Raw genomic sequence first — 27,091 nt, forward strand, 5'->3', positions numbered from 1 at the left:
AGGGAGGTGGTCCTTCCCTTCTACTCAGCCCTGGTAAGGCCACAGCTGGAGGAGTACTGTGTCCAGTTCCAGGCTCCCCAGTACAAGAGAGACATGGACATACTGGAGAGAGTCCAGCAAAGGGCCACAAAGATGATGAAGGGACTGGAGCATCTCTTGCATGAAGACAAGCTAAAAGAGCTGGAACCGTTAGCCTAGAGAAGATAAGGCTCAGGGGAGCTCCTGTCAATACCTGAAGAGAGGGTGCAAAGACGATGTAGCTAAGCTCTTTTCAGTGATGTCCACTGACAGGACAAGAGTCAACGGGCACAAACTGAAACACAGGAAGGTCTGTCTGAACATCAGGAAACACTTTTTTTACTGTGATGGTGACCAAGCACTGGCACCGGTTGCCCAGAGAGGTTCTGCAATCTCCATCCTTCATGATACTTAAAAGGCATCTGAACATGGTTCTGGACAACCACTCTAGGTAGACCTGCTTAACCAGGGGGAGTGGACAAGATGACCTCCAGAGGTCCTTTCCAACATCAACCATTCTGTGATTCCATAAAGATACTCTAACAGCTCATTAAAACTCATACTTTGCTTCCAGTTTAAGTTCCAATGGCACAAAGGCAAATAGAAGTAAACTTCATTTGCAGATAGATGCATTAAGAGACCCTCTAGTTCCAGACATCCTTTTTACAGGTCTATAAATTTTGACAGAGCCACTGTATAGGTTTTAGGCTGTTAGAGCTTAATTTGTTTGGCTGGTTTTTTTCAAAGGGGAAGAGGAGAAAGGGAGGAAGAGAAGAGGCTAAGAAACAGCCTGGGCTTCTACAAATTTTATCAGTGATACATTCTCCATATTTGCAAACTTAGCACTTTCTTGGGCATCTTGAAAAATTTTCAATGATGACCCTGAGTGCAACATAATAAACAAATTCTTATTCTATTAATGCCACATAAAAGCCAACCAGCATCCATATCCTGGACAAACCTCCACATACATATCAGCCCTCTTAGCCAGAGTCACAAAAGGCATCTATTATCAGTTGATCATCTACATAACCTCTGCATTCTCCCCACCTCACTGTTCTCTAGGATTTAGCACTCTATCCTGTATACATAATCACTGAAGAGTCACTCTTGCCTGAACAGTTTGTCAATGAACTTTCTCAAACCAGTCTCTCAAAAGACAACAATTTAAAGAGCTGGCTCAATTCTTCTTGAAGTCTGATTTTGACAGTTTTTTTAATTAGATGCTTAAGAAAGACCAAAGATGGGTTGTTGATTTGTGAATTTAAAAAAAAGTGTATTCAAAGAACTAGTATCCCCTTATGTGATATGTTGAAAAAAAATACATTTGGAGAAAAAAAAAATTGTATCACATTTTTAATAACCAAAGCCAGAAAATCTTGGTTGGTTGTTTATAAAAAGTTCTTGATATACTTGCAACTGAAGATGTTGGGTTTTCAGTTTAAAAAAAAAAGACAACCAAACAAAAAAAAAAACCTGCAACAAGCAAAACAAAACCAAACACACAAAAAACCCCACAACAGCTCACGACTTGTATCCCACATACAGATTTATTTACAGTAGTGATAAGAGAGGTGCACTGGATTTAGAGCACTTTACCCTGTCGTGGTAGCTTCAGAATCACAGTGCTGGACACCAGGCTTCCCGCCTTGCTTCCCTTCATCTCTAGGGTGCAGGATCCTCTGTATGAGCACAACTGACTCCACCATTCATGTTAATTCTCTTCTCATGTGCTTTACTCAGGAGACAACGAAACAAGAATCCCACCCATCCCACAAAGCATAAATAAATTTGAGTAGATTCCAAATATGTACATTTTAAAATTTAGAAAAGTTAAAAATTCTTATCCAGGCAATCTTCAGGTTGTGAAACACAACAAAATTACGAGCAAAAATAACTTCTGCACCACATCTCAAAATAATGTATTTTATAGCTTTTCTTCCTTCAGATTTATGCTTCTAACAACATTAAGCCAACATTCAGCAAAGCTTACTTAAAACACATAGCTGTAAAAAGAATAATCTCCATGTAAAAAAGTATTTTGACAGACAACCCCCCTTCCAACACACACTCTTCCAGTAATTGCGTCCTGTGCGCTTTCACAGGAAGAGGATTTGGGGAAAAGATGAAAGGTGAAGACAGATTTGCCCTGTTTCCTAAGAAGGGACATAGGGAAAAAAAAAATAGTGTGTTCTCTCCAGACCAGGGAAAATCCTCTTCTACACTCATGAACGTTTGAAGTCCCTGCAAGAAGGCACAAGTTAGTATTCATCCTAACATAAATATGCCAGTAACAATAAAAAGAAACTCCCTGACCAAAGCGAGCTGCAGCAGGTGGCAAGTACTACATGGTTCAGCTCCCAGATTAACTCGTTTTTAGTAGAACTTCTAGTACAAAACTCCTCACAGCCACTGTTACACACTACTTCAAAACAAATGGTACATATTGCAAATCTTTTAGCTAGGAAACGTTAAATGCCTGCATGTAAAAGCTACAAAAAAAACAACAAACACACTAGCAAAATCAATACACATCATACAAAGTTATACCGTTTCCTAGCATTATGAAAAAAAGACACAAGGCACACTAAAATAATTAAACATTTCAGCAGCATGAAATTAGAATTACTTCACATGGGTATAAGAGATGTTCATACAGAATACAAGAGAAACCGAAGCCCAGTTTATGGCTGTTTATCATAAAAGTTACACAATCTCAAGATTAGAATTAAAATCATTATACAAATTACGTCCAGTGATGTTTAATTTCTATGCACTTGAGAAACTGGAGTATTTGAAGTAACATCAGTAATTCTGAATAGTATTAAGTTTGGGCATTTTAGAATAAGAATACTTGTGCAATCTTCCGCCAACCTTCCCCAAAGGTGTCAGAGACAGAAGACTGAATGTTAAACTGTTTTCATGAGCCATCTTTCGTAACTTATCCCTGAGAAAGCTTGAAGTCTTACAAATACTTATGAATTTTAATCAGAAACATTGCCAACATTAAATGTTAAAGAAAAATCCTAACTGTTTCAGAACAATTACTTTCCAAAACAGAGGAAACTCCATAATCTTTGGATTTTCATTCCAGGGCTGTCCATGGGACATCTTTCATAGAGAGGTACTCCCCATATCCACAACAATCTGAGACAGACCAGTTCCTCACACTACAGCATATCCTTGAGGAAGCAACTCTTCCCGAATGATCAGGATTAGCACAAGTGTTGCCACAGAAATGGCAGTGTTTACCGGAGCCTCAACAGGAAAAAAAAACACAACAAACAAATATTTGTATTTTTCTTTTCTTAAAATCTCCTCTATGGAATACAGTTTTCTCAATAGGAAGCAGAAAACAATATGCTATCCCAAGGGAGGAAGAACCAAAATGGAAATGAAGGGCCACTGTGACATCCTGCTTTCTAACAGTCTGTCAATATACAATCACCAAGAACAAGGAACTTGGCACTACGGTTTATTCAAAAATACACAGGAAAACTACAGAGTAGTTCACAGTTCACTCCCCACACAAGCTCCATACATGTTTTTAGAACGCTCTACAACAAAAGCAGCAGTGCTTTCAGCTTTGCAGTCCTTCACTGCATACCACTCAGATTCAGAGGACAGAAACTGATGGAGGAACATCTTTTTACCAAAACCACCACTTCGTCTCCGACTTGCAGTCCTAATCCTTCTTCACACAACAGTTTAGAGACAGATTTTGTGACAAAATGCTTGATTTTGCTGGTAAGGTCCCTGATCATGGACCATCTTGGTCTGCATGTCAACACCCAAAAAGGGAGTGCAGGGTTCCAAACTTTTCTAAGATGACCTCAGAATGAAACCTGACATCACACCAGTCGGAAATTGAGTTGCATTCCTGCAGGCTGTATACCACTTCTAAGAAGAAGCAAAGCTGTTCTTCAAGCCACCCTCAGAAAGCTAACAGAAAATAGAAGGAGAGAACAGAGAGTGGTTTAAATTTTAAAAAAAAAAAAATAGTTTGTTTGGTTTTGTTGTTACTTTTAAATTATCATACAAGCAGTGCCACAGAAGGAATACCTGCAGTTCCTCCCACATGCCTTGAAGGCATGCTGTCCCTGGAGATGTCTTCTCCCCTACAGAGAATTCCCAAGCCTGTACTTGGAACAGAATTGCCACCACTCATCGTTTGCAATTTCTACATAGAAAATAAATGCTCCAGAATGGAAATGGCTAGTAGCAAAACTGCTACTAATACAAACCTGGGCTTTATTATACACAACTTATTGCATATTTATGAAACAGAGGCCAAATCCTAGCAGTATGATAACTGTAAGACAGGCTTGCTTCTCCTAAATCTCCTCTCTCTAAGTATCCTACCAGTTAAGGCACATGCAGAACACTGCCATGATCACCACAAGTCTCACCACCTCACAGACAAAACACAAATGACCACAAAGCAGCTGCTTGTTCTGCGTAACAGATTTCTGGAGTTTCCACCTGATGGTCCCTTTTTCAGATCCACACCTTCAAAAGAAAAAGATCCTTTTGCATTATAGGATCCCATAAGGACAAATAGTATCTTGGTGCAAGAGTCTTTTATATATCAGTGTTTCTTCCACACTCAGATTTCTCAAATTCTCCACTAGTTGCTTTTCTAATCAATGTTCTTATGATTTATGATTTACCTTGTCTGTTTCATATTGCAGTGATGCATAAAGATATTTAAAAAAGCAGAGTGCAGAAGAGTACACATCATTTGCTACGGAACTGATGGCACCTCAGGAAAAAAAATTAAACCTGCGTGAATCAAAGAATCTCGATGTATCAAAAACCACCCAACAACCGATACGTACCAAAGAAGCGCTGACGCAAAGCCAGACATAGATCACAAAGACGCAAGTGGAGTAGCATTTCTACGGGAATCTAAAGGACTGTTACAGAGACAAAAATAGTATCCCACTAAAAGAGGAAACAGTACATTTGTTAAGAGTTGTATTTGTCATTGTCTCCCTCTTCTTTCACAAAAAAACATGAATGATCATTCATGAAGTTGAAAATGTTACTGAAGCCAGAGAGAAACATTTATAGCTCATCTTGGCTACACTTCCAGTCTGCATTTGAATAATGAGCAACTGCTCTTTGTTAAACATTAATGCTTTTTAATGACTGACTGGTGAATAATTTGAAGGGAGCTTGTTCTCCGTTGTCTCCTCCTCTTCCCTGAGATCTCCATTGTTCTATTTCAGACAAGAGGGTACAACTAAACTTCAGTATTAGCAAAAGGGGAAGATGGCACTCTGCAACACTGACAGAATTGTCTCAGCACTCTAATATTAGTTTACTAAATGAAAAACAAAATAGCACAGTTAGGAAGAAGCTAGTATTCAGTACAATATCTAGTATTGCAATACAACAATTTCCTTTACCTTAATTTTAGTACCAGCTAGAAGAACCCAATGTTAGGAGTTTCATACAACTTTTCTTACAATAAACTTTTTCAATAGGGAAAAAAAAAGCTCTGAAGAATTCAGCAATAATTTGCAAAGGCTAGTTGTCCCCTTCCTTTATCGTTAGTTACGCTCTTTTTAGAGGCTAGTACAGAGAGTAATGCAGCTTCTATTTGCCCAAAGTAACTGTAGGACACAAAAAGAGCAGAAACTGGGTCTAGAATTTAATCAATCTATACAGTTATAGCTAGCATCAAAAGCACTTTCAGTGGATATCAAGCTTAACAGGTAAGTGAAAAGTTACCAGCATGCAACAGATCACAAACATGAATTTAAAAGAAATTTTTAAAAGTACTGCTTGCTCCTCACATTCTAGGATGTACACATTACTTAAGGAAAGCAGAACAATTATGTACTGCCACTGAAAGCAGGCCGGAATAAAAGGGTATCTTTCTCAAGAGATTTTAAGGAGTAATAGATACTATAGGAATAATAACAGTGCTGGTGACAGGATGTTATAAGTTACACTGTAAGTATACTATGTCAAAATTGCAAGAAACTTATCTTTTAAAATTAACACAGAAGTTTCTCCTTCCTGATGTAAATCACTACACATTTAGCAATATCCAGTGATGCTTGCAAATTTCACTCATCTACAATTCTGTTTCTCAGTCAGCCAGCAGCTTTTATCCGTTCAGTTCTTTCACTATCTCAGTTAAGAATGATGTATTACACCTGTATTTTAACAATATTTCCATTTGCACTGAAGATTACTGATGAAACTTTCTTTCAGGCTCCATTGATATAGAAATGGTGATTTCCTTAGAACTATATCACTTCATTAAAAAAAGTAATGGAGTAAGTACAATCTTAAGAACAAATGTTGAAAAGCAAGTCTTGTGATAAGTAAATGCAGAAGCAAAAACAACTTCAGGAAAAAAGCTTTAGATATTTTGTTGAGTAACTAAAGAGAAGTGAAATCAGTCTTCCTTAATACTTAGTTTATCTTCAAAGTTCCCCTGTGCGAACAAGATAAATTTAAGGAGTGAACTTCCATTAGTACTAACAGCAGTTACTCTGTTTAATCCTTCAGATTTAAGTCAGCAAGAACTGTCTCTGCAAAAGCAAATACATGTGCAAGTACAGCAGATGCACAATGGTAGTCTTTCACTTGGTATTTTTTATGTTAAACACGTTCAAGATACTATGCTGCCAAGACCTATTAAAAACAGAAAATTAAATGTAGAAATATGTTCTTCTTAAAACATTATCAACATGGATGCTAATACTTTGCTTTGTAAGTGATTTCATGTAATTGATGCAGATCAAAGAATAAATAAAACTAAAGGTTCCTCTACACCTTCAGGTTGCTAGGCTTGCTTACACATACACTCTTTTTAAACATACTATAAAGACAGCGTGTGTATTTCTTTCTTTGTATACTAAAAGGCTTAATACAGTCAGATCATAACCTAGAGCTTCTTCCTCCATTTGTCTAAAAATCTACCTAAGTAGAGTGCAAAACACCTTTGCTATAGTCACTATTAAGTCGTTAAGTCACGAGTCAGTCAAATTTCAAAGGAGAAAAAAAAAGATGTAGCACTACTAATTATCAGATTATGAAAGTGCTCACTGTGCTACCCAGATTTTAAATAGACTAGCTACTCTTTGGACTGAATTTGCATCACACAATGCAATAATACTGTAGAAAAGATGTTCTGCAAAGAGAGGCTCTTTTAATGTTAAGGACAAAAAAAAACAAACACCACAGCAGAGTGGGAGAGAGCTACTGTGCTTTATTTCCAGTAAATTAACAATTATGGAGGAAGTGGGTGAATGTACTACTAAAAAGTTAAAAGTATTTTCATTTTAGAGGTGACAGTATCCCACAGGAACACTTGCAACAACCCATGAATCTCAATTACATCTGAAAACTTGAACAATATTCTTCAGAAGGATCACTATTCTCCTTATTTGATCCTTCGAAAGTCTTAACATCATCTGACTTCCACAATTCAATAAATTTCCTTGAATTATTTCAAGAAAACAGCAAGGAGTTATGCCTGACCTGTAAACTGATGTAGGCAGGAGCATAAATGCTTTGTGATTAATGTAACACAGTAATTCCTGAGGAATTCCACAGGACATATCAGCCAAGTATAGACTAAGAAAGCATAAGCTAATGATGCTTAAGAATAAGAAGTAATTAATCTGAAAGAGTTTTGGTTTAATATTAAGCTTTCTTGTTAACAATTAAAAAGATAAAGATTTTTAAGATGTACTGAACTCTTATTCAGTATCACGTCCAAGATCTAACGATGTAAAAATGCACTTCCCCACTCCCTTCTGCACTGATAGCCTTGAATTTTAATTGGGAAGCTCATTGCAGAACTAAACAGGGTCTTTTTACCTGTTCATCCAAATTCACGTGGATTCATCATTTTCCTTCATAACAACAGAGCATACTGAAGAGGATTACTTCAAAAGCAATGTATTAAGAAGCGTTCTCTTTTGCTCAGGAAGCAGCTGAAAAGCACACCATCTTTCCTTCAATATCAAGGTGAAACTCTGGGAAGGAAAAATTGGTTTTGCGCCAAAACATTTGTCAGTAGTTACAATATTTCAGTTGTTCAAGTTAGTATATAATCCCAAAAATATTTTAGTTCCACTGTTAGACTTAATATCTCCAAGAGTAAACACAGGTGTTAATTAACTGATTGCTGTTACAAACAAGGAGACACAAAACGGGCAGTGACCCATGCAGCACCTTGCACCTTTGTGCAACTGCCTGGACAGACGGGCAAGGAAAGCTGCCTGCCTGCCTTCACACGTGCTGCTCACAGCAGAAGGTTTCCCAAAGCCCTGACTCAGTCTCACACACGGGACAGACCACTTCTCGGCTTTAATTTCACAGCCTTAACACATCCATTCAGAGCTTCCTTGTTAAAATTACAAGCGTCATGGTCAAGGACACGTTTTAAGAATACGTATCCACCTTCGGTTACCTCCTCAGCCTGATTTTTGAAGCTGTCACTTTGCATGTTTTCCTAACTCTACCAACTTGGCAATTCTGCAGTTACACCAATCAAATAAAGGCTCTGAAGAAAACTTTGTATCTATAAATTCTCTGCCACAGCCCACTGGATAAATGTTTCTGAAGGTTTTTTCCCCCCCCATTGTCATCATTTTCTTTCCACACATTCCTTACACTCTACTCTCTGCTGAACAGCCACATCCTGACATCCTTTTATCACATATACAAAACCAATTAAATCAGGGATGAAATTCCAGGGAGTTCAGAAAATAAACATAAACCTGGAAGTAATTTCGTAAGCATCACAAGAGAATGGAAGCCTTTTTTGCAGCCCAGTTAGTTTCAGTGACTTTTATCACATTGACAGAGCACCATTATGGCAGTAAAGGAACCACTGGTGTCACTATGACTACATGAAGACATTTGCCACATGGTTTACACCAAAGGCCAAGAGCTCATCCTGATTTTAAGTTACTTCTCACATCTATTAACCATACGCACTCGAAGCACACAAAAAACACAGCTAACTTATCCAAAGGGTTCTCTAACTCACAGAGCAGAAGTGCAGCCCAGTGAGATACACAAATTTAACACTGTGTCAGAAATAGAAACATGAAGACAACGACATTATTTGTGCAGACACCTTTCATACTCCCAACATATACAACCAGGTTAATTATTTAAACTAGCTTTAAATTTTCTCAACATAATACTTTACAGAAATACCACTGCTCAATTTCATCTTTATATTTAAAAACAGCCATGGAAACATTTTTAAAACATCCATTTGATCTGTCTTTGCAACCGGAAGGTAACAAAGTGTTAACCTAGGAAGACACAGGGAAATCAATTGAAGTTTCTCCTAAATTGCCTAAGATGAAAAAATGTGATTATAATAAAGAGTACTAGGGTCTGTCCAATGAAATTATCTGAGACTCTCATTTTGTGTGTTTTCTCTATTTTTAAGCATCCTTTAAATGTTGAGCAGTCTATAAGGACACAGGATCTGGTGTTCCACAACAAGGTATAAGTATTTTCCTATCTGTAAAATTCATAAGAAGACAGAGATATTGGAACCTCCAACTTCACATCTTCTAGCTAATAAAGCCTTCTATGAAAACAGTTACAACAGAAATAAAATAAATAATAATAATAAAAAAAAAAAAAACAACAACAACCAACCACATAGTCACGGTTGACTGCTCCCCACAATGTTAAATGTCCCTCACCCTATAGAGAGACTCTCACCTAAACAGATCACAGCGCTCTTCCTTTCCCCAGGTCTTTGAAACTGCCAGGAGGGAGTAGCACTGGTTTTCAGATAAGCAGCAAGACAGCATCACTGTCAGCGCCGCTGCCACAGGGGCTCTGACTGCCACCAGTGACCAGCCTTGTCAAGTCAAATTTCTCTCTAAGACAGAAAGATGATGAGCAGAAACTCGAAGCAAAGGAACCAATTTGCTCCGTTGGACAGGGTTACCACATAAAGCTGTATTTGAAAAGTTGTTTGCCATTAAGTTTTTAGATTTTTATCTAAAAATATTTAACTTCAGAGGATCCTTTCAGCAGTTGCCAACATTCACCAGCAAAACTTTACACTCACTTCCCTGGAGAAGATCTTTCAAATCCTAAAACAAGACACTGTTCTAGAAACAAGAAAGTTGCTTTCAATGACATTAAAAGCTCTGGTGGAGTGGGGATTTTTGTTTCTGTTTTTTTTTTTTTTAGTGTGGTTGTTTCGGTTTGGGGTTTGTTTGGGTTTTTTTTTAAGGAAAACACTACATAATGAGATACTGAATATTTAAAAAAAATATATATCCTACTATTCACTGCAATTTTTCCAATCTAGAACTTTATTTTTAAATCATACATTTTACAGGAAACTGTAACTACTTTTATATTTAGAGATTCTTGAAAATACTGATGACTCGGGTTGCTTGAAGGACAAACAAAGTCTCTTGCAATTATTGTCATAAATGTGTGCTCACACATCCCCTTAACCTCAATCCAGTCACTGCCAGTGTCCACCCCTCTACCCTTCACCTTTTTATTTTTCTTCTTCATGGCCTACACAGAATCTCTCTCTCATTAGAAAAAAACAAGCATTCAAATCTAGACAGTAAGTGAAAACTGCTTTTTAATTCATTCTGATCACACATTTTATTCTTGTCCTCTCACACACTTCACATCCTGTTTAGGTTGCGTGTTTTCAAGAGCAGAAGCTCTGCTTTACTTTGTAAAGTTCCCATTCTAAAAGGGCTGCAAAAATAGCTGGCCTCTCAATGCTTCCTTAGTAAGAGCAATGATTTGTTCCACAGTTAATTTCCTCCCCTTTCTTTAAAACCGTTACCCAGAGCACAGGTGTAAGAACACACTGCGCCCACAAGTTAACATACAGTAATTGGTCTAAAAGAGGATCTTCTATCAATAAAAGTCAGAAACCTTTACTCACGTTATAGGTCAAGGGCATAAGACCTCCAAATGAGGTCACTGAAAGTTTAGGGAAAGCATGCCTTTTCTCACCTTTACCTCTTCCCTTAAGCTCCCTTCTAATAACGAGAAAGTATCCAGTAACTTCAGGTCCAAAATTCTGGGTGTGCCAATAAGTACCAGTCACAACCATTTTAAATGACTTTTTGCATTGCAGCTCAATTACAGTCCAAATTATAAACACTGTGCACTGCACAACACACAGCACATTTCGACAGAATAAAAATGGAACTATCACAAGTGGTGTTTAATTGTCCAGATCAGGTAAGTATCTTGAGAGCTACAGCACGGACAGGGGCATCAGGTGTTTTTGAATTTTCGCTATTTAGTAACATACTAAAAAGTTACTTCGGCGCTTCATAAAAACCACTTTAAGCACACAACAGCGGCAATACGCATCCCCAGCTTCTACAAGAAAACACTTGCTCACAATGATTCAAAGACAGAACGTAAAGATAAGCACAGAAGAGATTGCACAACAACACATGATCTTGCCTATCACATGCTTGGCAGGAGGCTCAATTCCCGCTGATAACCACGGTCAGACCCCAGGCGCAATTCTGGCCGTTACACGGCAGATCTGTACATCTGCTTCCTGACACCCCACCCAGAGAAAGCCTCTTACCGGAGCCTGCGGGCCTAAGGAGGGCGAGCAAGGGTCTCCCCGGAGAGGGCAGCTCTCCCGCAAGCGCACGGCTGCCCCCGGCACAGCTGACGCCCTGCGGAGACCCGCCGAGGGAAGGGTCCCACCGCCACGGTACGGCCGTGCTGCAGCAGGACGCGGCCGGAGCCTCTGCCCCATTCAATCCATCCCGCCCGCTCTCGCCCCGCAGCCCCGAGCAGCGGCGGCCGGGGCAGCGGCATCGAGCACGGGGTGGCGGAGGCGCCCGGCCGGCCTTCCGGGCTGCTTCCTCCCCAGGGGCAGGACCCCGCCGCTCCCTCCTCACCGCCACGGGCAGCCCCCCCCCCCCTCCGCCGCCGCCGCCGCCCCTCGCAGCCACAGGCAGCCCCTCGCAGCCTCTCCCCGCCGGCACTTACGCTCGAAGTCGGAGTCGGAGTCCTCGTCGCCGCGGTCGGGCTCCTCCTCGCCGTTGGACTCGGTCTGCATGGGCTCCCCGTCGAAGCTGACCACCCTGCGGCCGCCGCCGGCCGCCTCCTGGTCGCGGGCATCCCGTAAGCGGGCGAAGTAGTCGGCAGCGAAGCTCAGCAGGTCAGACGGCCGGTGCCGCAGCACCTCTACCGTGTAGCCCTGCAGCAGCTCCGTGAGACCCGGCGGGATTTCGATGCTCATGGTGCCGGTGACCGAGGAGGAGGCGGCCGCCGCCCCCCTGCCTGCCTCCCTCCCTCCCTCCCTCCGCGGCCGGCTGTAGCGCTGGCGGGCTCGGGGCCTCCCTCCGCGGGCGCAGACTGACTCCCGCCGCTCCGGTCACACGAGCCGCTCCGGAGGCGGGGGGGGGGCGGACAGGGACGGGAGCGGCGCCGCTTGCGCAGGCGCGGGAGCGGGCGCGGGGCCAATGGCCGCGCACGCGCCGCGCGGGGAGGCGCATGCGTAACTGCGAGGCGCGGCGCAAGCCGAGCAGCCGGGCACGAGGGTGGCGGCGGCGCGCGTGGAGAAGGGGCGACCTTGGGGGCGCGCGGGACGGGGCACCGGGCGGGGGCACCGGCGGGCGGGGGCACCGGGCGTCCGTCAGCAAGACCGGGGGCGGAACCGCACGTAGGAGGCCCAGCAGGAGATGGGCTCCCGGGGCCGGCTCGGCGGAGCAGCGGCAGCGGGGAGATGCTCGTGCGGATGGCCGAGCCGGTGGGAAAACGGCTGAGGGGCTGCGGCGGTGCCCGGGCGGGACGGGCGGGCATCGCTGAGCGGCAGCTGCGGGGCTTCGGGAAGGGCGTGCGGGGCGGTCGCCAACCTTCGCGCTGGAGCTGGCAGTGCTGGTGTGCGGAGGGGTGAAGGACGGCGGGGGCGCGCAGCGGTGCAGGACACTCTCACGGCTTTTTTTTTTTTTTCCCCTTCTCGTATTTAACATCAGTGACCTCACATGCTGATTTCTTCTTCTTTTTCCTCTCAATGTCCGTGAGGGTGTTTCAAAGCTCTCCGAGGAGTGAGCGATTGCCAATTTAAATCTCGATCTAATACTTGGCTGGAATTAGATTTAGGACCTCTGACCCCTCTGGTTTCTTGTCAGAATTAAGTCATTAAATAAATGTTCTTAAAACTAGTGAGGACAAGAAGAGAAGTGTGTAGGTGTGCACACCTTTTGATAAAAGCCATGTAAAGCCACAGTGTCATTGTCTCTGAAATGGTGGCAGTAGCATTGATCTGCTTAATACTGAACGCCCGAGAGCATTAAAGATGAAGAATTTCAGAAAAGCGAAACAGCTCATCAATTGCTTATACGTGCGAGCTTTGGTGAGACCTATTTGTGCCTTGTCAAATGTGCTTTATTCAGATTTTTGCTTCCATTCTTTGTACAAAACCTGTTATCTGTGTGTACAAGGGAGGTTTGGCAGACGCCCAGGGGTAGGTGACGGGGCTGCGTGGCGTGGAGCCACTGGCCCTTAGGGTTTGACGTTGCTGGAAAGCTAGTCTTGGAAGAAAATAGGCCTGTGCAAACATGAGTGGAGGGGAATAGAGATTTTTGGCTTAGTGACGCCACTGCATGTTGTTAGTGTAAATATTTTTATTTAATTCTTCCTTTGTTTCAGCAATGAAAGGGCAGAAATCGAGTTGTACTCAAAACACAAAATTTCACTTAGAAGCCCAGAATTGGCTGAGGCAATTTTCTGTGTTTTGGTTTTGTTTGCTCATGTGCCGAAGGGTCCCCTCGCTTATCCAGATGGTCCTCACCACACTGCCATAGAAGATAAAGTCTGTTCATCACTGTTGCACAGAGGGCACAACAGTGGATCCTGGAACACCCCATTCAGTGCTTTTACTGCCACTATTCTCACTGAGGGAGGCCGCTTTGAAACCTCATGGCCCTTAGTACAGCACCCGGTCTCTCTGGTAAAAGGTGTTCTTTGTAATACAATTCCTGTATTTCTACACGGAGTAAAATTACATCTTGTATCTACGCAAAATGAACAAATTAAAAACAAGCACAGGAGGTAGATTTGCCACATCAGCTTATCTGAAGGTTTTGTATGAAGCCATTTCTCTTCTTTTTTATTCCTTTCTACAGCAGGCACAACAATTGCTGTATCCATTTTCTTGAAAGATAATTGATACTGATTTTTCATTTACCTCTCCTACCATATTAGCTTTCTGATGCTCTCAAACAATACAAGAGCACATTTCACTGTTTAATGTATATACTTCAACTATTGATGAAACTGATATGAGGAAATGATTCTGATCAACAAGAAAACCGCATTTGGTTAGTTGCCCACAAAATTAAGATTTCTGATGAGATCTTTCCTTTGCCAGTTGAGTGCTGAAGATGTAATATCAGTGGTGAAGAAGTAAAAATGAAATTTAAAAAACGCTGTAAAAATAAAAACCAAAATGCTAATAAAAAGCATTGGCAAGCAGGGTCAGAGGAAGAAAGTCTAATTCCAAGGGAATACACTTATTTTTCTTTCCCACTCTCTTGTACAGCAGCCAGCCACCTGACAATCGCCTGCTTTCAGCATTAATTGGCTCTTGTATTAGCTTTTAACGTTTGTTGATAATTTTTTCTCATTTGTGCCTGTGGATATAAATCTGGTTATTTATATGAAAAAATGTGTTACCAGTAAATATTGTTAAGTCTCTGAAGAGCTACATTGTGTTAGCCTGCTGATATTTATATGTCCACACATAACTAATCGGCTTCAGGGGAAAGTAAACTGCAGAGGTCTGTTTAGCCTCTTTCTGAAGGTGAATGGGCAAAATAAAAAGCATCCAAGGTCACATGAAGCACATTTTCAAGCTGGTTTACACCACAGTTTATCCCATTTCTTTATATACCTTTTTATTTTGTGAGCATCACGTGATGGCACGTATATGCAAGGGACTTGTCTGTGATCGAGTTAACTGTAACACTGCCTGCTGTGAATACGTACAGCTCATCATATGCTTGCTTTCACCCTGAATTTCAATAACTTTTTAAATTATTACTATAATAAACATCCACATTAAAAGAATGGTAGAAAATAAGTTAGAAAATGCACTTGCAGCCTTAATTTGATCCCCTTCATAATAACACTTTTAATTCATGGATCATGACCAATGCAATTTCTTTCCATGGGCTTCATGGTGTTTTCAGCACCCAGTATGGAATGAGATGAGACTTGTGTAACTGATGAAGCTGGTCCCCACAGTATTCCTGTTGAAGTATATATGTTTCAGTCTCATATTTTCTCCTAATAATTTCTTAGTATCTGAAAACTATTCCCATATTTATCGTGTGTCTGTGCTCCCAAATGTTGAGGTCTCTTCCCTTCACTCTGCCTGTCTTACTCAGTGCTATGTGACATTGATGCAGCCTTACTGAAGCTGTGATGGAGCTTCACTGCTTGTCCTACTAGCAGGAGCAGCAAAGTTGCAAGCAAAAAAGCAAAATAGTCCATGTAGTCTTGCACTGGGGAAAAATAATCAGATTAAACCTCCAGACTGGCTCCTTAAAAAGTAAAACAAATCCTTTTATAACAAGTAATAATTTACTTCTCATAAACCTGTCAGCACCAGCCCGAGCTCAGACACTATATAAACATACGTACATCTTGGATTAATTACACTTGCCTTCAAATTCACTGCAAGTAATTCAGTACAAGGATAATGCAACAAAACACTAAATATTCTCGTGGTTGGTGTTAGAAAACACGTCCTCTTGTTTAAAGGAAGTTAGATTAATTACCATGAGTATAGCTTTTGTGTGTTGTTGCAGGTGACACACCAGCAAGCCCTCTCAAGTTGAACATGTTCCAGAGCTGTCCTCCCTACAAGCCAGGTTCAGGGCCTTCCACAAAAAAAAGTGAAATCCTGCCCTTGGCTGGCTGAGTTGTGGAGCTCAGTGGTGTGGGATGCTTTTGGCACGAAAAGCATGAACGGATGAGGAATAGATTCAGCAGTGGCTTTGAAATTTAATGGTTGCTTTAGTTTTTAATTATTTTTCAGTTCTAGTCGTTTTCCTGTGTTTCCTACCGGGTAACTACATCAGTTCGCTGCAGATTTTTAAAGCCCCTCTGTCCAACATATGGAGCCGTAGAGTTGGAGTCAAACAGAACTGTTTGATAATCTTATGCAAAGCGTTGTAAACTTCAGGACATCACATTTTCCACACCCCTCCTGTGTGCTGAAGCCAACGACCAGGGTTTGTCCGTCTCCTGTCTCAGGCAGGACAGGAGGAGATTCTGCTTGGGAAGGGCACATAAGCCTGGCTGCTGTCTGCAGCCTGGTCCCTGTGTAGTCCTCTAGCATCTCCAGTTGTCCTATTAGAGGTGTCAGAGAGTACATCCCTGGCTATTTCTTTCGATTTCCAGTTGAAGGACTGCTGTTTATGACTTTCTCATCTTGTTTTCAACCTGTAAGTGCAGTGTGCTTCCATGGTGTCTCACACAGCAAATTCCCAAAGTTAAATAACTGTTTGCTAAAGCACCACTTCTCTTTCAGAAACACTCAGTTTTCAGAAACATCAGTTTTGAAACACTCTTCCCAGATTTACCAAACATCCTCTACTTCTAGTATTGCAGGATTTGGTGAATGATGATTCTGCATGTGTTTTATTTACTATTTTCTGATTTTGTAAACCTCAATCGTACCTAGCTTCAGCCTTCTCCAAATTAAGGCCTCATGATCTTACCAGTCTCTCCTCCAACAGCAACTGCTTCATCCACAGGATCACGTGAAATGCTCTTTTCTGTAGCTGCTCACCTTTACTGTGCCTTTCCTGAGCACTGGGTGCAGGTCTGGTCTCCACGTCTCAAACTGCGTGCTCACCGTGGTTTTACAGAGCAGAAAAATGGTGCTCTCTGTTTTGTTCTCTAATAATTAATTTCCGTGGCAATTTTTGGCTGACACATCATAGCAAACTGAAGGTATCCAGTCTTCATTTTAAGATATAAAAAGATGAAAATGTTCCCACTTCCCTTGGTCTGTTTCTCCAGTGGCTGACCACTCTCATTGTAAAAAAGATATGCTGAGTTTCGTATTTGAAATTTTCTATATTTAACGTTCAAACTTCATTTTCTAATTACTGCTTGCTCCTCTGCTGTTAACATGCATATACGTCATAAAACTTTGTGCACAGTGTACACAAAACCTCTGAGTTTTTCTTTTAGCAGGGAAAGTAATACTAACAAAAGACAGAGTGATCCTGGGCTTAGCTACCAGGATGTAAGAGAACCTTCAACACAGTGCGCAAGACAAAGCTGCTCCTCCTGCTTTGTTACTCTAACAAGCCAGTTTGCGGGTGGTAAACAAGATTCAGTGTATATTTTTCTTGTTAGCTTTTAGTAGCTTGAGTACTGTGTATTTCAACAAATAATGCAGGACTGTCTATCACTAGTACAAAGACAGGTGAAAAAATCAGACTTTTGAATAAATATATATAAAAATTAGTGTCATCTGAAATATGTTACTTTGTCACTATTTTTAGTCCATCAAATGTATTTTGGATAATTCCTGAGAAGATACTTTGCTGCATTTGTTGATAAATCTCAAAGTATTGAGTTAGGAGAAACATCTGTGTAAATGTCCAGATTTTCATTGGCATAATTTAGTTTATGAACACAGGAGACACTGATTCTGTTGGTAACGATTATAATTTTTCAGGCAGTTGAAAACATCAATTTTAAAATACCTGATTTTGTAAAACATTTGTCCTAGCCATTACCTAGATGTAAGAAGAAATATCTCTGAATATCAGTTGTGTCATACTTATGACGGAAAACGGCACGTGTATGAAGCTAGATACAAGTAGTGTCTGTGATGTAAGACGTGGGATGACCATGTTGTTTAAACTACCCAGAGCGACACTACATAGTAGATGTAAAGTTTGTGGTTTCCACGTCAGAGAAGCCCTAGGCAACAGCACTCCGATGTGTAAGCAAAGGATATTCAAATAAGAACTTAGCTAATCATTTGTTTCTCTTGATTACAAAGTGAAAACTGTAGCCATTTTGGTTGTACTTTAGTTTCTGTCCCCAGCACTGAAAACGTTACGTGAACTTCTCCTGTGAGGTTGATATGAATTCTGGGCAGAGGGAGCCGGTGGGAATAGACCTTTGTGCACGTTCCATGGTAGCCGGTCACTCACCGCGTAGCCCTGACCCTGCTGGAATGGCTCTATCGGAGTTACACTACGTGGGCTTTGCTACCAAATAAAGGTAAAAGGTTCTTAGATTGTTTTCTTTCCAGAGAAGACAGCACATTAACCTGCCAGTATGTTTTTCAAAGACTAAACTGAATCCAAAGTATCAATTTCTATCTATGTTTTCCAGTAGACCCTGTTCAAACAAAAGATTGTTGCAGGTAAGGGGTGTGTCCCACAAAGAGCTCTGAAATTCGTTTCTTCCTTGAGCCTTTGTAAATCTGGGATGGTCTGTTACTGTATGTACACACTTGTCCCTTTCCTCCCTATCTTCTCACATTTCTGCCTGACGTAGTTCAGGTTATCAGGTTATCACCCTGCGTGGTCCTGACCTGACACTACCCGTCCCATGGAGCACTGCAGACACGTATCGCTCTATCCCTATTGCTGCAGCTCCTGTTTTCACATCTTCCGTTGTCACCTTTGTCCATCGAACATTATTAACCATTTCTCACACCTTGGCATTTTCCCATTCATCGTGTATCTTCACAACTTTTCATCCAACAGCAGTTGCCATTCCCAGACTTCGCCTCTGAGGTTCACCCCAAATGCACTATCAATGCCGTGCCCCATCTTGCTCATCTCCTGCCGTGGGGTACCTTGAGCCTCCTTCCAGACTGAGCCTGTCAGTCTCCCTCGTCTTGCAGCACTTGATCCCTTGCCGAGTCAGGAGCCACAATGCCTTTGCTCTTTGGCCTCGTTTTATGGTATCTGCAAGAAGAAAGCCATTAACACATTTCACTGTTCTCAGTGTTTATGTCCCTGCCCCTGCCCTTTGGTGCCCACAGACCCACCCCACGCACAGAACTGCCATACACGAACACAGGGCAGCACTACGATGGATGCTATGTGAGGAGTATATTTCACCACTCCTTCCAGCTCAGCAGTGTGTTGACTAATTCCCAGTACTAAAATTGCAGTGTTAAATGTAAATTACAACAGTAATAAATGAGCTTTATTCACCAAATTCCCAACGTTTTATATTTTCTTCTGAAAACCTTTTTGTGGACTCTGTTACAGCTGTTCGTACTTGTTTTAATTAAACTTACAGCACAGCATGCAGCTCGGTTAACCAGTTTCCAGTTTTCAGAGAACATCAGTCAGCAGTTCCAATTGCATTTTTCTGTCACTCTTCACATGCAGTGCTTTAGCATGCTTTATAAAAATGTTGATAGAGGATTATATATCTCAGGAGAGGATAATGGGAATGTGAAACTTCTTACTTCTAGGCTATTTATTCCAATTTACTATAGGTTCTGAAGTTTTATAAAAGTATTTGGTGTTTGGCTGCAGCTTGGATGTCTGCATTCAAGGAAACAGGTGGTCTCAGCATCCAGGACAGAGGACTGTAAGGCCATCTCACCATGGCTAGATCCCTCATTGTCAGTCTCAGCAAAAAAGTAATGGGTTTGTAGGGCTGAAAAATGCTTGCTGCCTTCAACTACAGCTTAAATCATGTCTGTATCAGAAACTAATTGGATGGGTGTTCCATGTACAGTGCCTCTGCTGAGGTTTTTTGTGACTATAATTCCCAGGGCTATCAGCCCAAACGAGTCAGATTAGAAAAAGAAGGAAAGAAGAATCTGGTTTTAGAGAACGCAGTGGCACAGCCTTTGTTGCAGCTGTTTTGAAGTGTCTCTCCATTGACATCTAGTGTCCGTGCAGAAAGATCTTTCGATTCCTCACAGCCGTGCTGCCAATACTCATCTCTAAATCTTTAAAGACTTTTTCCTATGCGTAGACCTTTTATTGATAGTATCAGGTCAGGCAGTAGGCGAGGCTAATGGTGAAAACACAGGAATCTCCCTACACTCAACATTTTGTGATATGCAGTAATAACTGTAGATTTCTGTTTTCCAAATGGCTTCGGAAACCCTTACATTTCAAAATATTATCCTTTTTTAAGTTATCCTGTGAATACCTGCAGAATACTTTCAATTTCTATTATCTTTCCTCAGAGCATACAAGCAATTGTGAACCAATAAATATTCAAGACAGATTTGATGAAGTATTGTACTTCTGTAGTCAGGCATTACTCTAATTTTCTTTAATTAAGCAACAGTCTTTTTGAATTTTAGAAACCTCTTTATTACACTCCATTATATCACTAAAAGCTGTTTAATAAAGAGCTGGGTTTATCTACTTTTGCAATGATGACAAGAGTTATTTTCATATTTATTTATTTATACTGTAGAAATTCCAAGTTTTTACAAAAGGATTTGCTGTTCTGCTTTTGCAAAGTCTTGAACGGTGGCAGTGAGCAATTAATCATGTCATTATTTTACACTGCTCCATAAACAACTCCACCTTCACAGAACTTCCTCCTGCTCCTTCAGTCACCCTTATGTGCTTAAGTTGGGGTAGTGCACACAAGAGCTGCGCTAGAAACATAGCCCCACTGTGCTAGATCCTAGAATGATGTGGAAAAATCCTTCTCTACTGAGAAAAATCCTTGTAGGTTCATGTTTTGAGCATTTCCATTGACAGAATCTGTTTTCAAAGGCAGTTATTAAAAAAAAAAATGTTACTAAAGCTTAAGATTTGTTGCACCAATATTCGCGTGTTACACTTTCAGGAGGAGAGTAGGACAGGTCCAAGGGTGCACACCAGGCACAGACCCTGTCCAGGAATGATTCTGCAGCTCCAAGGGGCTCATGGACTCTGTTGTTTCTTGGCAGTACTTTTATGATCCATCCCTTTCCAGCCTCTCCTCAGTGTCTCATAAGCTCTGGAAGAGCTCTCTCTTGGTTTGCTGTTACCTAATATAGCAGGGTCCTGTCTTTGCTAGCTAGTGGAAACTACTAATGTACAAATAATAAATCTTTGCCTTGGAGCAATAGGAGACTTCTGCTGAAAAAGAGCTAGAACAGCCTTTCACTTTGTTCTGTGAAGGTCAGAGGAAGGTGATACAATATTTCTCATACTTTCTGGAAAAGTAGCTATGATCAGTTTCTATGGATAGTCAAATATTTTCTGTCTTCCTCCTTTCACTGTTCTGTTGTTTAAAAATACTCGTTACATTAGCACAACTGTCAGAGAGTCTGTACTGAAAGAACCTGCTGAATCAATACATCCAGAATAGGAGTGAAAGCATCATTAAAACGTATCCTGCTTAGATTATTCATAATTTAATTATAAAGCAAAACATGTGATCATGAGCAATAAGGGAATGTGACATAAATGATTTCATTCAGAGCAGTGCGTTAGCGCGGGCACTGGCAAATCTGCTTTATAATTAAGGTTACAAATGCACATTTGTATCTGTCCTTGCCACAATCCTTTGGCTGCCCCAACTTTTCATCCACGGTAGGACTCGGTGCTTCCAGCAATCCGAAATTCTCCCTCCATGGTGTCATTGGAAGGAGGCAGTGGCTGCAGCTGAGAGCATCACGTTGCTATGGCAACACATCCCACTTCCCCAGGGACAGCATTGTCTCCGTGACATCCAAAAGCAGGGCAGCCCTGGCCATCAGGTGACATGGATGCGCAGGGGTGGATGCCCTGAAGAGTGCAGAACCACGCACTGACAGCCTGGGTCTGGATAAGGAGAGGGTGACCGGTGTGTGTGGTTCTTCACAGGGAGACAGGGCTCCTGCCAAAAGGATCTTACCAGTTAGTGTGTTAAGATCAGGCGGCAGGAAAGACAATGTCAGCGGGAGAGGATCAGCTGAAGGGAGCAAGTGCTGAGGCTGCTGTTCTTGGTTTGTATAATCAAGACCTGCAAACACACTGAACATCAGAAACAGTTGTCTCTTGTTCGACAACGCGTCTATGAATGGAGGTGATCTTGTACGTTCATTTTACAATAGTCCAGTGCTGCATTACGCCATGTCACACACAGAACACAGCGTCATGTAGGCAGAGGATTAAAGATCAATTTAAACAGGCAAACGCCTGTATTAATACTGAGAGGCATGGAGCCTGCCGCTTGTGCGCTCGCAGGTGGTCCCACAACCAGACCCAACCTGTGGGGAAACACTGAGAAGTTTTCCAGAGCCCGTAGACCCTTTATCACCACCAGGTTCATGGAGATCTGCACCAAACGCATTCTGTGGACTTCACTAGAGCTGTCTGTGTAAGATGAGGGGGTTCAAAGTTTGATGCATGGACAGCAGTTATCCACAGCACTTGAAGAGCAATTTGAGAAGCAGGAAGATGGTAAAGGACAGAAGAATCTACACAAGATGACAGGTAATTTCCATGTCATTTGTCCATTCTTATTGTAGGAATCTTTTCTCCCTTTACATTGTTGGATTAAGAAGCCTCTCACCTTCATTAGCCCTTGAATAAATAGCATCTCTTGAACACAAGCCTGTGTATCCTGTTTTTGTGTGCTAGCAGTGCTTTGCTTTGCTTTTTTTTAAGCCCTATACAGATTCTTGCAGAAGAGTAGAGCCCGCTTCAGGGGGTCTAGTGTTACTTTTCCACTCTGGAGACATTACCATATGCTGCAGCGCTCTATCTCAATGATGTTAACATATCTGGTTTCAAGTAAACATTGCCTGTACTTACAGCTACAGCCTTACTACTTGATTTATCCTTGTATTTCTGATACTGGCCTTACTCTCTCTGAGCCATTCTTTGTGCGTTTTCTGCTGACTTTATTCTCACAATCAAAGCTATGGTTAGTTGTGTTTACAAAGGATTCCTGAACTGTGAGAAATGTTTCTCAGAGTGTGCGGTTTTGCATCATTTAGCCTTGAAAGGATGCTGCTTTCCCTGACCTCTTGCTGGTTTTTCTCAGTCACTCTGGTAATTGCATCAGATTCTTGGGAGTCACATTTTCCTTTAACATCTAGGAAAGATCCAACCTTTCTTTAATCTCTCCCAGCTGAGTCACATATCCAGTCCCTCCTTTATTCTGTGGCTCAACCGTGCCAGCTATTTTTCTGGCTCCAGTGGATGCAATCTTGTTTCACTCTTGTCCAGAATGAACTCTGCCACTTTCCTGGCTCATCATTTCCACCACTCCACTTTTCTACAAACTTCTCAGTCTTCCTTCTCCTCCCTTGCATCAAACACATTTCTTATCTTCTCCATCAACATCCTTTATAACCCGTCTTCAGTCAAGTCTGTCAGTCAGCAGTCATTCTGCCAGCGCTGTCCCCTGTCACTGTTTCAAATAGGCACGTCAGTGGTTTTCCATATCTCCGCACCACAGCTGGGCAGTGCTCTCCAGAAACATCTGCAGAGAGGGCTGGTGCATGGACATCAGCATGGTATCACCTGCTCCCTGCCTTGGAGGGATTCATCTGCTGTATTTCACCTTAAATTCAGACTGCCTTGGGGAAGTCTGTCTTCCCAGAAGGCTGCGTGTCTTTTGTTCGCTTCAGCACACTGAGAAACTGAAAAACAACAGCCAAGAACGCATCCCAAACCCACACATCTATGACTCTGATGTCACCTCAAAGCTGCTTGTTCCCCACCCTGATGCTCCACTCTATCTGCAGTTGTGCCAGGGGTGAGGGGGGGGGAGTTCCCTTTCAAACGCACGGCAGCAATGTCAGTTCCTTGAGGTTTAATTTGCAGTCAGCAAGAAACTAGAGGCAACATGCAGAAAAAAACCTGCTTCCTCTCTTTCTTCGCACCCCTTTGAAGGTGACTGTTTTTTCTGAGTCACAGCTAGCGCAGACCTGTTGAAAAAGATTCAGCCTAGATTTATACTACAGCTTAGAGGAACACAAAAGACCATTTAGTGTTCAAAGTATTATTCTGAATTATTAATCAAGCCCTCTCTCTGGCTGAGCTCAGTCAGGTCCTTCTTCAGATTTTATGGAGTTTATTTCCCTGTCATTCTCAGCGACATTTGATGTGCAGAACATAGATTTGCCGATGAAACAGGAAGATTGCTGGCGAAGTTTGGCTCTGTGTGTGCGTTTGCAGGAGGATCTCAGCGCAGGGGATATGCATTGCAGTTGTTCTTTTGTTCATGTTTAATCATACCAGAAAGAAGAATGTAATTATGGCCTGTCTCCCTCAATCTCCTCCCTGCCTCTGAATATTTGAACTTTTTGAGATAAAGGCAAGTGGGAATGTAGCTTTTTCTGACAGCGGAGCACATCCCAGAGCAGATCAGAAGCGGTTCTGCCCCGATCACTCTGCAGTTTCCATTTGACGACGGTTTCCCGCTGAACCATCTCCAGTGCGAAGGAACATGGCCATTACAAACTGCATTGCAAGTAACCAAACCTGATCGAAGCTGGAAGCGCCGTGTTTCCTCTTGGTTTTCTTTGTACGTTTGACAGCGCAGTCGGACCGTGCTTGCTTTGCTTTTCCCCTCAATAGCTGCCTGATTTCTCCTTATCTGAAAGCACCCTAGATTTGAAGAATCAGCATCAAAATGGGACTTGTCTCAGAAACACTTTTTTTTTTCTATTTAACTATTTTATCTTTTTATTTTCTGTTCAGCTTTGTATCGCAGGGTAAACTCACTCCACTCCACTTACACTCTAAACCTATCGACCCCTTTAAAGCTCAGCAGAGGGTTACAAAAAGATTTACTGCCAAAGAATTCCGAAAATTTCAACTGCCTGATTGAAAAGGGTGTGAAAATATAACAGCAAAGACAAGAAGGGACTGAGAGGGGCAGAGAGGGATGAGTTGACCCACTGGACTCAAGGCAGAGGGCTCGGGTGGGTGGCGTTCAGGATGCTGATGGGGAGGGATGGTGTTTGACCAGACCAAGGAGAAACCTCCTGAGCCTGAGCTGCGTGGCAGTGCCTCAGAGCTACAGAAAAAACAGTCAATGAGAGGAGATTTGATTGATGAAATTGCCCGAAATGAGGAAGGAGGAAAAAGGCTGTAATATTTATGTATTTACGTACACTTTAATTGCAAAGTTGTTTAATCTAAGCTGTCCCAGAGCTAACAGGGTAAGTGTTATTGCTGCTTCCTAGGCTACGTAACAGGCACAGAGACTGGTGGGTAAATTTTCCGCTTAGTGGCAGGGATATTAAATTATAAAAAAGATAAGAGTTTATCTCAAAAGCAATGAGCTGCTGTTTTCTTAAGACCTTGCTGCCGAACTTTAAAAGAAATACTGTGGAAATCAAAGCAGTGCTCAAAAGGAGAGAAATCCGTTACAGAAAGAATGCTGATTTAAATCTTCTTTCAGTTTGCAAAATTGTTTTTACCTACAGGGAGGCTTTAAACAAGGGGAAAATGTATGCCAGTTGCTTGGGATCAAAATCCAAGTCTCAGAGGAACAGCCCAGAGAGAGAAGCCAATAATTAGCTGCTGAAAAAAAGCCACGGCGCATGAGAAACACAATAGGGGTGGAAAGTGGAGGGGAAAAAAGGACAAAAGAATGGAAAATGTTCTTGCAGTAGCAAAAGTGCAGCTAAAAGAGAGGATTTGAATATGTGAGGAATAACCAAAAGGTTATATAGGAGGATCTCTTGGGAGCTGAGTATGAACTGTGACACAGTGACAGTGCCGGTGTTTAAAAAGAAAGCTGCGGGAAAGTTGGTTTGACTGGGAAGAGCCTATTCCCATTGCGGAAAAATACAAAGATGATGAGCTTGGGAAATAGGTTTAGTAAAATGGAAAGGATCCTCCTGAAGAGCTTCAGTGATGAGCAAAATAGGGGCCGGTGCTGGGTGGGAACATGTCCAGGCACACAGCGAGGGCTGGTGGCTTCCCTGGGGAAGGGAAGCCGGGAGCTGCTGAGGATGGCAGCCAAGCACAAGCCAAGAGCCTGGCCATGGTTGAGTCTGGCTGGGGGTCGGCAGGACCCACAGCCAGGGACAGTGGGGACACAGAGGGAGCTGGACCAGGCTCTGCTGCTCAGCATCTCGCAGCTCCCATGGTCCTCCTTGGCTGCTGTGGTCCTCTGTGGCCCCCTGCCCCTGGGATGGGGCAGTCCCTTGCCTCACAGTGGTTATCTCCATCAGAAGTAGCACACCTGAAGCTTTAGAAAACCCTGAAATGATTATTAATTGCCTTTAAACAGAGATATTTGAAGATCAAAAGAACAAAACAACAAAGGCAAAAATGATAAAACTAAAACCAATCAAGTAACTGATCAACTGCTAGACATGACAGATCTGCTCCAGCAGCTCTTTTGTTCAGCTCAAGCAAAGGGAAGCCATGCACTCTTTGTTAAACTCACATCGTTTCAGACTGAAGCTGAATATAAGAACAAGAAGCGATGGTATCTCATAATAAAAGATGTTGTTACTTATTCAGTTATCTCTATCACAGGGTTCAGCTTCTGCTCACAGTCAAAAGCAAATAGTTTAAAATGCACTTTAAAATAGGCCAGTACTTTGGGAAAGGTTGAATTATTTTTGGAATTTTGACTGGTATATATTTTTACAGGAAAAGACCCGATAAAGAAGATAAAATAGAGAAGGCAGCAAGCATTCCCTGTGTCAGCAATTCAGGCTCCCAGACTGCTGAGAAGAACTACCCTCAGGGAAATGAGATTATGTTTTACTTATGACATGTATAGAATAACAGATTTCTCATTCATCTCTAAATTCATATTGAAACTGATTAGGGAAGAGCTACGGGAACAGGAACAAAATCATGACCAAATCTCAAAAGCAGTATTTGATCTCCAGAAGAAATCTCAGGGAACACTCTTTTGGAAATGAATACTCTGGTCGCTGGAACAAGTTAGAGGGATTAAGGAACACTGCTCAATGCTTTTAGTAAATGGAAACCTCTTTTTATATTTATTCATTTATTAAAAGAAGTCACTTCAGCAATATTTAGGGCAAAGAAGGTCTTGGAAAGAAAGGAGTTATCAAGAATAACTAAAACATTAAATAGTAATTAAGTTCTTAAGATCAGAAATGAAAAAAAGTATATTTAGAATTAATTTA

General features: G+C 41.8%; 1 protein-coding gene across 1 annotated transcript in view; it reads right to left on the reverse strand.

Moving 5' to 3' along the window:
• Positions 1 to 12,265, reverse strand: part of PRKAR2A (protein kinase cAMP-dependent type II regulatory subunit alpha) — a 62,602-nt gene extending 50,337 nt beyond the window's left edge. The window contains exon 1 of the mRNA XM_086618892.1: positions 12,013 to 12,265. Coding sequence (XP_086475018.1) covers positions 12,013 to 12,265 — 253 coding nt within the window. The remainder of the gene's footprint in view (positions 1 to 12,012) is intronic.
• Positions 12,266 to 27,091: the final 14,826 nt, after the last annotated feature.

This window comes from Tauraco erythrolophus, chromosome 12 (genome assembly GCF_009769465.1).
Source record: "Tauraco erythrolophus isolate bTauEry1 chromosome 12, bTauEry1.pri, whole genome shotgun sequence".
Taxonomy (NCBI): Eukaryota; Metazoa; Chordata; class Aves; order Musophagiformes; family Musophagidae; genus Tauraco; species Tauraco erythrolophus.